The following is an 11,453-nucleotide window of genomic DNA, read 5'->3' on the forward strand; positions in this document are numbered from 1 at the left end:
TTTCAAACAGCTACTCAAACGTTTTGGCTCCCAAACGCCACAAACCCAGAAGTTACTGTTCTGGTTTGTGAACTATTTTTGGAAGCCGAACGTCCAATGGGGCTTCTGTTGCTTCCGATTGGCTGCAGGAGCTTCCTGCAGCCAATCGGAAGCCGCACTTTGGTTTCCGAACGTTTTGGAAGTCGGACTTCCAGAATGGATTCCGTTCGACTTCCAAGGTACGACTGTATAGAAGATAACCAGATGAAGAGGCAATGGGATTATTAGATAAAGGTGTTAAAGAGTATTAGAAGGAATACAGGGAAGATAAACCAATAATCTTCACTGTAAAGGCTGAAGAAATCTACACACAAACCATTGTTTTGGGGCATGGCATGGGCAGAGCAACCAACAACAGACAGCGGCTGCAGCAGCAAGTAGTCTCTGAAGCTGCATGCACAGTAAGTGCTTAGGAGAGAGTAAGAGTTACCCAGATATTGCAGCCGTTATCCAGGTAAGGAACATGTTAAGGAGTTCTAGGGGAAATGTTTGCAATGGGCACAAGTTCCCATGTGAGCTCAGGAGCCAAACATTTGGCAAAGTGGTCCCTTGTGCTAAAGTGTGCTTTCTCCATAACTTCCCATCACCAGAGTTTGCCTTTGCAAACTCAAGGATACACGACACATGGCTAGAGAGAAATTGCCCCATTACGGCATTTTCCAAGTCTATAGCCTGCTGGAGGTGTGTGTTGTGATTGGAGGTTGTGTTACACTATTCCAACACAGTGTGGCAAATTTATTTCATTTGTTCCCTTCCGCCCATCTTCAATGGGAGGAAAAATACTTGCATCACACACACACTTAGAGTAGTCAAAATGTCACTGTGGGTGTACTTCTGAAAATTATGCCGTGGAAAATTATGCCCTGCGCTTTTATACTAATTTGTCAGCCACCTTGACGGTGTTCAGGTCAAAAGGCAGGTTAAAAATCCCATAAACAGAGGTGATAAAAAATATCATTTTAACAGAATACAGAAAAGAACCCATTTTTTCTGGTGGTGGGGGGACAGGGAGAAGGGGGGGACGACGACTATCCTTTCAGTACAAGAAATCATTGTGTGAGCTTCCACTAGCAAGAGTCATTTGCTGAATCCATCCCAAACACTGGAACACCAGCCAGGCTATTTGACACTTCTCCCCACAAACAAAAAGAAAATATTTTAAAATTATATACAGTACAGATTACACACTGGGGGAGGTGGGAGTTTTGCAGGACACATATCCAGGTACAATTACTTCACATAAGGGCAAAACAGACACTTAAGAGTCAGGTGCAAGTTTTAAATAATTATTTGATTTAGTGTTCAAAAGCTCCTTAACAATTCATAATGACATACTTTTAGAAATACAGAACTTTGCATATCTAGCAAAGTGAAGTTATACAAACACAAGGCACCTTTAAAACTTGGTAAAGCAAATATAAGGCACATGATTACATTTAACGAGAGAATTAGGTGAAAACTCTGGATCAGAGTTCACTGTGCAATCAAGCATGCTAGATAAACAAGCAACGTAGTTTGACTGGAAAGTTTTTTGAAGATGGGAATTATTTTTAAACCACACCACGCTCCAGCTCATCTGTTTGAAGTGTCCAAGGAGCTTTTTCAAGCAGTGAAAAACATCTTACTGGTGCAGTTTAAGATGATTAAAATGACTCTTTGAAGTCAGTAACAAAGCAGCACTGTAAGGATTAAGTTTCATTACTTCCCATCGGTTAAATCCCTCCCATTCATTGCCACTAACTAAAGAGGACCAAGATCTCCCCCTTGCCAAGCGATCCAAATAAGCTTTCAATAAAAAGAGAAAAAGATCAGGAAGGCCATTCAGAGCCCCATGAGAAAGTGCATGAGTACCTTTGAAGGGATACTGAAAGATTCTACAAATCCTGCAAATCCTAACCAGAGAGAAGCAGGAAGACTGGAAACTGTATAAATTTCTTCCAGTCAAGTAGCTATTTTGTCCTCAAAGCCTTCCCTACTGATCTTAAAACATTACACTTGCATTTACAAACAGCCCATCTGTTGTTGTTTTTTGGCTAAAGAGATGGCAGGAGGAAGAAACAGCAGGAAAAAAATGGAATTATTTATTCACTTTCAGGGTTAGCTGAAATGAGAATAGTAGCTAAAGCAATAAGAATGGTTTAATGAAGGCTAAAAATGCCTGTTTGGTAGTGAAGATTCATAAAGACAGCAGCTTTAGCTAGTATTCTGAACACCAAATCAGAATAATCTCACATATTAAGGGTTGGAAAGGAGTATATACTCTATACTTATTTTCAAAGATGCTATAAAATTCATCAAGATAGACTGGAGGTAAGAAGTGCACCTGGGTGGGGCTAACAGTATGTATGAAACATTTTTTTTTACTTCATTTATTCACAGATTCAATCCTACATAAGAACCACTAATAAGGAAACACGCTGACAATTCATGGCTCAAGCGACAAGATTTAATTTGGTATCGCTGCTATGAAGCTGTGGGGGTTTTTCACTGTATGTTATTGAACTAGAAGTGGGGTGATTTGATTTATTTTTTAATACGTATATCCTGCCTTTCTTCCATGGAATCGAAGGCTAAATGAAGCAGGGAAGAGATGGGTAGAAACAGAACCGCATGCAGATCCAAGCTTTATCGCAAGCAACTAGACTCTTCCTAATAGCCCTGTCTACAGGAGCAGTAGTAGGATTCCCTTCTCACCCAACTGCTCTGTGCTAGGGGCTTTTCTAGATGTGATTTCTTCCCCAAGCCCTGGTACCCAAGCCAAATGCAATTCCTCAAAACAGTGTTTCCATTGAAAATAACTTTTCTCAGCATTAGCCCACAATACTAAATTCATTGTTCAAAAAATGAACTCTCTGCGCAGCGAAAGCAGAAAATCTTGAGAAAAGTCACTGTGGATCTTCAATAAAAACAAGTGACAGAGGTAAAAGGTGTGTGAAAACACCCGTCACTTGAGAGGAGCAGCACACCCTTTGAATTTACAGATCTATTGAAACGGAGTGCTGTGTGACGTTGGCAACTGTTAGTGCTAGTGATATCTCTAGTCATTAATGAAAATTCCTGTCTGTCTGTTATTCTGCAGATTTTTTAAAAAAATACTTTAAAAAAATATTCTACAGAGGCTAGACATTTGCCTACTGTACATGATAGAATCTCCAACAGTGACAGATAAGCACAGAAGTGGGCAAAATCCACAGGAAGCCAAAACTAATATGAGAAAGGCAAACTGAGTTGCAAGAAGGAGAAAAGGGCCAAGTGTATGACGTAAAAAAACCTTTGCCTTGAAGGGAACAGGGAACATTGTAGTATTGGTAGAAACAACTGACTCTTCAGAGTTATATAGCTACAAGGCATCATATTATTGTAACCACCGAAGTTTACGACGTAGCTATGCTCTTTGAGCAGATATTGTCGAAAGCATAAAATTCTTAAAGAATGGCACCTGTGTGTATAAGAACCAAGTTGGAAGCAAAGGATTAGTTTGCAATTTACTAGTTAGTTACACTTTTGCTTCAGATGGACTTAGACCAGGGCAAGTAATTCTTGGACCACAAATTATCACAGATAGTGATGTAGCAACTGTAACAAAAAGGAGAAAGTCCAAAGAAGGTACGAATGCTGTAGTGCAAAGCAATGTAATGTAAAGAAAAGCATAGTTCTGTTAATAGAGCAGAACACCTGGTTATAGGCAGTGAACCCAGCCAAAGTAGTATCAAAATTAAGGTATTTCTGTACTTTGGAGGAATGTTGTTAAAAATAAAGACCAAGCTCCTCCATTGAGAGAGAGAGAAATGTTCAAGTATGGCAGATGCAGCTGCTAGCACTCTTTCCACCCTGCACTATCATATCGTTATTTGTTTTATCACAGTGACAAAGATCCGTCTACTTCATCCTTAGTCTCAGCACTGAAGCACTCAAAGCAACCTTTTAACTGGTCCCCAGTGCCAAAAAGTCCTGAAATGTCTAACCCTAGAATTATTTCCCCAATAGCATTACCTTCAAAGGTCCCTGTGTCAATTTCCACCCAAATGCACAAAGTAACTTTAGCCTCTCAGGACACACTGCCCAAACTTTTCTGTTTGGCCACCCACATTTCTATGAGCCGCAAAGTAGAGACAGGTCAAGGCAGGGTTCCTAGGATGTCTCTTGCGCAGCACCAGACACCGTAGTTCCACAACTGCTTTTCTTAACACGATTCGCATCTAGTCTTTTCCTTCCTTCTCCTAGCCAAGAAGAACTTTCTGCATCCTGCGCGCTGCAACAATGGCTTCGTCTTCTGAATCGGACTCACTCTGGGAAGTGGAACTCTGAGAGGCAGAACTGCAGGGGGAGGAGCACTCGGGGGAACACAGGTAGTGCATCAGAGGAAGGCGGTACTTCCCACAGAAGTCCACAAATTTGATTTGTCGGACACAGCTGTCAAAATAGACTCCTATGGGCAAAAGAAACGTAGTTTAAGACAACAAACGCTTTCGTATTTATAGTTAAAGTGTGCATGTGTCTTATTTGTATAATTCCTATGCAATATTCAACTGTGTCCAGTCAGCCCAAGGAAGTCCATTAGCACAATGGGACTTCCCCCCTCTTCTTCCCTTGCATCCACCCCAAATCTGTTCCTAAGGGGTACGGGGAACCCCCTTAACAGAATGAAGGGGAGCCCAGGGGAAGGGGGGGGAGTCCTATTGCGCAAGCAAAATCTTTGTGCTGATTACACATTACTGTCCTCAGTGCTATTTTAGATGAAACCCTAATTATCTGTCTGCAAAAGGCACTAACAAACAGGAAAACCCGGTTGCTGATTTAGGCTGTCTCTGGTTTTAAACTGATGGGCCAGAAAGCAGAAGTGGGTTATGACCCATCCTAACTAGGTTGAATTAGTGGCACCGTTCTCTTTTCCCCTCTGGCGGATGGGAAGGTATTTTGAAGAAATAGGTGAAGGGGTACTACTGAATGCCAACTGCTGCACTAGGTGGACGAATGACAAAAACAAATCCTACTAGGAAGTAGGAGAAAAACAAATGGGGAAGAGACAGAGATGGAGAAAGGTAGATGTAAACAGTAAAATAAATAAAAGTCCCATGGTGCATGTTGCAGTTAACCACTGTTGACACAATTCTATTCAAGTCTACTCTTCACTTCATTGGGGCTTATTCACAGGTAAATGTGTATAGGACTGCAGCCTAAGTCTCTGTTCTGAAAAGGTTGATGACTCCTTTCCTAAATGAACTGAAGTTCTCACAGTTCTGATTTAACACCTATTTCTCCAAATTATCTTCCAGAAAAGTGTTTTTTTTTTTTCTGGGCAAGAAAAATGCAAGGTTGCCTTACTGAAAGCTGAGGGCTAGTTTGTTAAGTTCAGTGGGCCCTCCAGATACAAACTTAATTCGTTCCGGGGGTCTGGGCATACCCTGAAAAGTCCACAAGATGAGGAGCTGCTTCTGCACATGCATGCGGCACGAAGAGCGCACGGCGAAACCCGGAAGCGCGTTCGCAACCCGAAAGTTATGTTACCCGACGGTAATGTAACCCAAGGGTCCACTATGCAGACAGGGATATATTTTGTACTAGTCTTTAAATTGCTATGCCCTAATATTAAATAAAATTGACTGAGTAACCTCACATGTGAAAAGCAAGTTAGTTCCTCATGTGTCAGCTTCAGAAATAAACCTGAGCAATTTGGGCACTAAGGCAAGTCAAGGCTGGGCTTTGCATGTCATCCAAGCCAAAATTTATGATTAGCACAAGCTGTAGCCAAGGTTTGCTCTTGAATGTTGCTCATGGTCACTAAGGAAAGTGTGTAACTATGACAACATGTTTGATCAAACCTTAGGTTGGCTTATCATGGCAGTAAAAAGGAACGGGGAGGAACAAAGTGGCTGTGAGTCCTCTCCTGGTGCCTGTATACTTGTGTAGGAAGGTAGGAGGAATGTCCCACAAGAACAGGGAAGAGGGCATACCTCCACATTTAGGGTTGGGGCAGTTGCTGGCTAGGCTCAAATAGCGGAGGAGATTCCCAGGGAGGTCACTAGGAACATAGGGAACATTGCGGGTTTTAATGGTGCGTCCAGCCAGTTCTTGGAGACTTGGAGGATTGTAGGTCAAGTCACGGACAAATCGTACAACCAATGGGTTCCCACGCAAACTCAATTCTTCAAGATGAACCAAATTGAGGATTTCCCGAGGAAGGTATGTCAGCAGGTTATTGTGGAGGCTAAGGGAGCGCAAGGAATGCAACCTGGAAACCAAACATCAGAAAACCTGGGGTAAGGCAATACCATAATTCCAGTCCTCCGGTCCCTCTTTCCCTTACACTTTCCACAGGAGAGCCCAAGTCTCCTGGATTAGACCCTGAAAATTCCTTTCAAGAACCCAAGCATATGCAGTATGTTTAAAGCGCTTTGTATGTTCAAAGGGCATTGGATTGCTGCTTTGATCCAATGGCTTACATCCTGGTTTTTGCTGCTGTGATAACCTCACTTCAAACTTCAGATCATACATAACGCCTTTCCCTTCACAGGTCTGCATGAGATTATTTCCAAACCATTCAAAGATGTCAAAATAACATGACTGATACAGAATGCAAAACTGCATAGACAAAACAGTCCTAAACAGACTAATGAGAAATCCAAAGGAGACAACTGGATGCAAGATCCAGTATTGCCATTTTTGCGTAAATTTAACAGTACACATCAATGAGATTAAGCTGCATGATTTCATTTAGAGACTTTTCCTATAGCACACAAATTGCATGCAGATTATCATATGACACAATTGCACAATATGTTTTGCGACATAAGCGTGCTGTGAAGCCACAGCTAATCACAACTGGCTTGCACATACAACAAAACACCTTGCATGCTTCTTCCTACACACAAATACCTGCTGAAGCAGGAGTTACCAGGTTCTGAAGAGCTAGATATATTCAAAACAGTTAAATTGCTCAAAATACTCACTGAGCCAACTGAGGGGGAATACTCTGTATCTTGTTATCACACAGGACTAGGTAATTGAGTAAAGGCAGATTAGCCAACTCTGGTGGAATCGAAGTAATGAAGTTTCCTCCAAGGTATAAAAACTCCAAACTGTAAGACAAAGAGAAAAGCGACACAAAAAGTTTATAGTAATGATTTCTCTCAGCTCAGAATTTCAATTCACAACACAAGAATACGGTGCAAAGGACCTGTGCGGTCCAATGAGATTTTACATAAGAGCGGCCGAAAGCAGAGCCATGAGAAAGGTGAAGCGCCCGCCTCAGGCGGCCGAAGTGCAAGAGGCAGCACTGTCTGCTCCACCACAGAGCCGGCCCACCCATGAGACAAGATGAAGCGCCTGCCTTGGGGGGCTAAAGCACAAGACATGGCCCTCCGTCTGCCCCACCACGAGGGAGGCATTGTGCCGTGTGGGGACCCTGAGCGGCGGCATAAGTGTGTGGGGATGGGGTAGCAATTCCCATATCACCTCGGGGGGCCGGATGGGATGGGCAGCCCCTGGCTGACAAGAGATGCAGTTGAACTCAGGTGTAGGGTGGCCACGATTATTATTACAGTCAAACCTTGGTTCCCGAATGGCTTAGTTGCCAGACAAATCAACTCCCAAACGACGCAAACCTATAAGTAAGTGTTCCAGATTACAAACGTTTTTCAGAAGCCGAACGTCCAACGCGGCTTCCACCTGAGTGCAGGAAGCTCCTGCAGCCAATCAGAAGCCATGCCTTGGTTTTTGAACGGTTTCGGGAGTCAAACAGACTCCCGCAATGGATTAAGTTCGAGAACCGAGTTACCACTATATTATTATTATTAACTGAATTTTTATACCGCCCTATACCTGGGGGGGGGGGGTGTCTCAGGGCAGATCACAGAATAAAATCAAGACATAAAACCACAAAATACCTAATAAAAATAAAAATAAAAACAACAACCCAATAAACCAGCCCATGCTTTGCGTGGGGAGATGCTGCACTTGGGGGGGTGTCCTTTATTTATTTACTTATTGAATTTGCATTTTATTTATTTGTTAACATTCTTATATTACATTGGTAAACGTTGTCGTATTACATTACAGGACTTACTGTAATATAATTTTATACATGCATGCATGCATGCATACAAAAATTATATACAAATATAGAAAGAAAATGAAACAAAAAAGATAGAAAAAAACAATTCCCCCCCCCCAAAAAATCATATACATACCAACACACTAGACTTCCTGTCTTTCCCGTTGTATATTCCTTTTTTTACAAATGAATGTACTCTTATTATTGTGTATTTCTTGACATATTACCTAATCCATTTCTCTATCAATATGTGCTCTTCGAGGAGTACGACAAGGCTGTATACTGTCTCCCTGCTTATTTAACTTATATGCATAATTCATCATGTGAAAGGCTGGGCTGGATGAATCCCTAGCCGGAATTAAGATCGCCGGAAGAAATATCAACAACCTCAGATATGCAGATGACACAACCTTGATGGCAGAAAGTGAGGAGGAATTAAAGAACCTTTTAATGAGGGTGAAAGAGGAGAGCGCAAAATATGGGCTGAAGCTCAACATCAAAAAAACGAAGATCATGACCACTGGCAAACAGAAGGGGAAGAAATGGAGGCAGTGAGAAATTTTACTTTCTTGGCCTCCATGATCACTGCAGATGGTGACAGCAGTCACAATATTAAAGGATGCCTGCTCCTTGGGAGAAAGGCGATGGCAAACCTAGACAGCATCTTAAAAAGTATGGACATCACCTTACCAACAAAGGTTTGTATAGTTAAAGCTCTGGTTTTCCCAGTAGTGATGTATGGAAGTGAGAGCTGGACCATAAAGAAGGCTGATCGCCGAAGAATTGATGCTTTTGAATTATGGTGCTGGAGGAGACTCTTGAGAGTCCCATGGACTGCAAGAAGATCAAACCTCTCCATTCTGAAGGAAATCAGCCCTGAGTGCTCACTGGAAGGACAGATCGTGAAGCTGAGGCTCCAGTACTTTGGCCACCTCATGAGAAGAGAAGACTCCCTGGAGAAGACCCTGATGTTGGGAAAGATGGAGGGCACAAGGAGAAGGGGGCGACAGAGGATGAGATGGTTGGACAGTGTTCTTGAAGCTACCAGCATGAGTTTGACCAAACTGCGGGAGGCAGTGGAAGACGTGCTCTGGCGTGCCTGGCGTGCTCTGGTCCAGGGGGTCACGAAGAGTCGGACACGACTAAACAACAACAATAATTCATAATAATATAGATGTAATGGGTGTAGGGACACGGGTGGTGCTGTGGTCTAAACCACAGAGCCTAGGACTTGCTGATCAGAAGGTCAGCGGTTTGAATCCCCGCGACGGGGTGAGCTCCCGTTGCTTGGTCCCTGCTCCTGCCAACCTAGCAGTTCAAAAGCACGTGCAAGTAGATAAATAGGTACCGCTCTGGTGGGAAGGTAAATGGCGTTTCTGTGCGCTGCTGTGGTTTGCCAGAAAGTGGCTTAGTCCTGCTGGCCACATGACCCAGAAGCTGTGCGCCGGCTCCCTTGGCCAATAAAGCGAGATGAGCGCCGCAACCCCAGAGTCAGCCACGACTGGACCTAATGGTCAGGGGTCCCTTTACCTTTACCCACCACCTAAAAGTACAATAGAAGTTCCTTTGCATGTCTGGAGCCGGAGTCAAGTCAGGTGATGAGATTTGGCTTCCCTTGGCTAAGGATGAGCCCAGGAATCGTCACCTCTGGGAACTTCCTGGAGTCCTTCTTTAAGGGGAAAAAAGCTTTGGAATGGAGGAAACTGGGAAAGGAAATGATTTTATATTATTTTTTTTAAGCTAGGTAACTTCCCTGAGCTGTCAAGTTGAAAGGATACATTCAGGCATAATATTTGTAATATTTAACTTTAAAGATGTGCCCCCCCCCCGTAATTTCTGTAAGAGTGGGACAGCTACCAGCATGAGTTTGACCCAACTGCGGCAGGCAGTGGAAGACAGGAGTGCCTGGCGTGCTCTGGTCCAGGGGGTCACAAAGAGTCAGACACGACTGAACGACTCAACAACAAATGTTTTAAACGTACCTGCGATCTCTTGATGAAGGGCGGTACAGTGGTGCCTCGCAAGATGAAAAGAATCCGTTCCGCGAGTCTCTTCGTCTAGCGGTTTTTTCGTCTTGCGAAGCAAGCCCATTGACGGCTTAGCGGACTAGCGCTATTAGCGGCTTTTAGCGGCTTCGCGGATAAGCAAAGCGGCTTAGAAAAGGGGGGGGGAAGGGGAAAAACCCCCGCAGGAACTGGCAAGACATTTTCGTCTTGCGAAGCAAGCCCATAGGGAAATTCGTTTTGTGAAGCGCCTCCAAAACGGAAAACCCTTTCGTCTAGCGGGTTTTCCGTCTTGCAAGGCGTTCGTCTTGCGGGGCACCACTGTATATCAATTTAATAAATATTAACAACAACCACCCGTGGTTAGTCCCCTGAATTTGCAGTTAAGTGTATTGGGGGGGGGGGCTCATTTAATTTCACTGCACCCAGGTGGTGTCGTGATAATGCAGGTTTCTTCTTCTTCTTCTGGCTGTTCTGGCAGCTCCCCGCAGGAGGGAGGCCGTGGGCGGCGGGAGGGCCTGGCCAGCTCTGGCCTAGGGGGTCCCCCGCCCCAGCCCCGACCCCCGCCATGTCTCCTTCTTCCTCCTCCCTCCCCGCCTGGCCTGGCCCGGCCCGGCCTCACCTGCTGAGCTGCTGGATGGCGGGCGGGATGCCCTGGAGGCGGTTGCTGCCCAGGCTGAGGCTGCGGAGGCGGCGCAGGCCCAGCAGCGCGCCGGGCACTCGCGTGAAGCGGTTGCCGCTGAGGTTGAGGACGCGCAGGCTGCGGGCCAGGGGGGCCCCGGCCAGGCCCTTGGGGAGCGAGCCCTCGGCGCCCAGCCGGTTGTTCTTGGCCAGCAGCGTGTGGAGCCGAGGCAGCTCCAGCAGCTCCGCGCCCAGCGCCGACAGGCCCGTCCCGCTCACGTCCAGCACCTCCAGGCCCGACGGGAAGCGCCGGCCCAGGCCCGGCGGGAGGCCGCCCTCCGCCGCCCGCGCCAGCCGAAGGGTCGGCGACGCGGCGGCAGGAGCAGCAGCCAAGGCCTCCGCCTCCCCGGCCTCCGCCTCCTCGGCCTCCTCCTCGGCCCGGCCCGGCTCCGCCGCCATCGCGCTCCGTCTGAGGCGGAGGAGGAGGAGGAGGCCCCGGAACCTGCGCGCCCAGCCGGCCAAGGCCGCCCAGCCCGCCTCCGTCCTCGGGGCTGCGCGCCTCCCCCAGGTTCCCGGGCGGCCTGAATGTAAAGCAGAATAAGAAGGGGCCTTCGCCTTCATAAAAAGCAGAATAAAAAGTCTGGTTAGCCGCCCTGAGCCCGCTTTGGCTGCGGAGGGCGGGATATAAATACAATTCTTCATTATTATTATTATTATTATTATTATGCCTCAAAAGT

General features: G+C 45.6%; 1 protein-coding gene across 1 annotated transcript; it reads right to left on the bottom strand.

Annotated features, from left to right (window-relative positions):
* Positions 1 to 1,311: 1,311 nt before the first annotated feature.
* LRRC58 (leucine rich repeat containing 58) lies at positions 1,312 to 11,190 on the bottom strand. Its single transcript, XM_079960328.1, has 4 exons — positions 10,718 to 11,190; positions 6,990 to 7,118; positions 5,994 to 6,271; positions 1,312 to 4,468 (listed from the first exon to the last, which is right to left on the bottom strand). Exons 1-4 carry the CDS (start codon positions 11,173 to 11,175, stop codon positions 4,260 to 4,262), a joined length of 1,074 nt encoding a protein of 357 aa, XP_079816454.1. The 5' UTR covers positions 11,176 to 11,190; the 3' UTR covers positions 1,312 to 4,259.
* Positions 11,191 to 11,453: the final 263 nt, after the last annotated feature.

This window comes from Podarcis cretensis (genome assembly GCF_951804945.1).
Source record: "Podarcis cretensis genome assembly, chromosome: 17".
In the NCBI taxonomy this organism is placed as follows: Eukaryota; Metazoa; Chordata; class Lepidosauria; order Squamata; family Lacertidae; genus Podarcis; species Podarcis cretensis.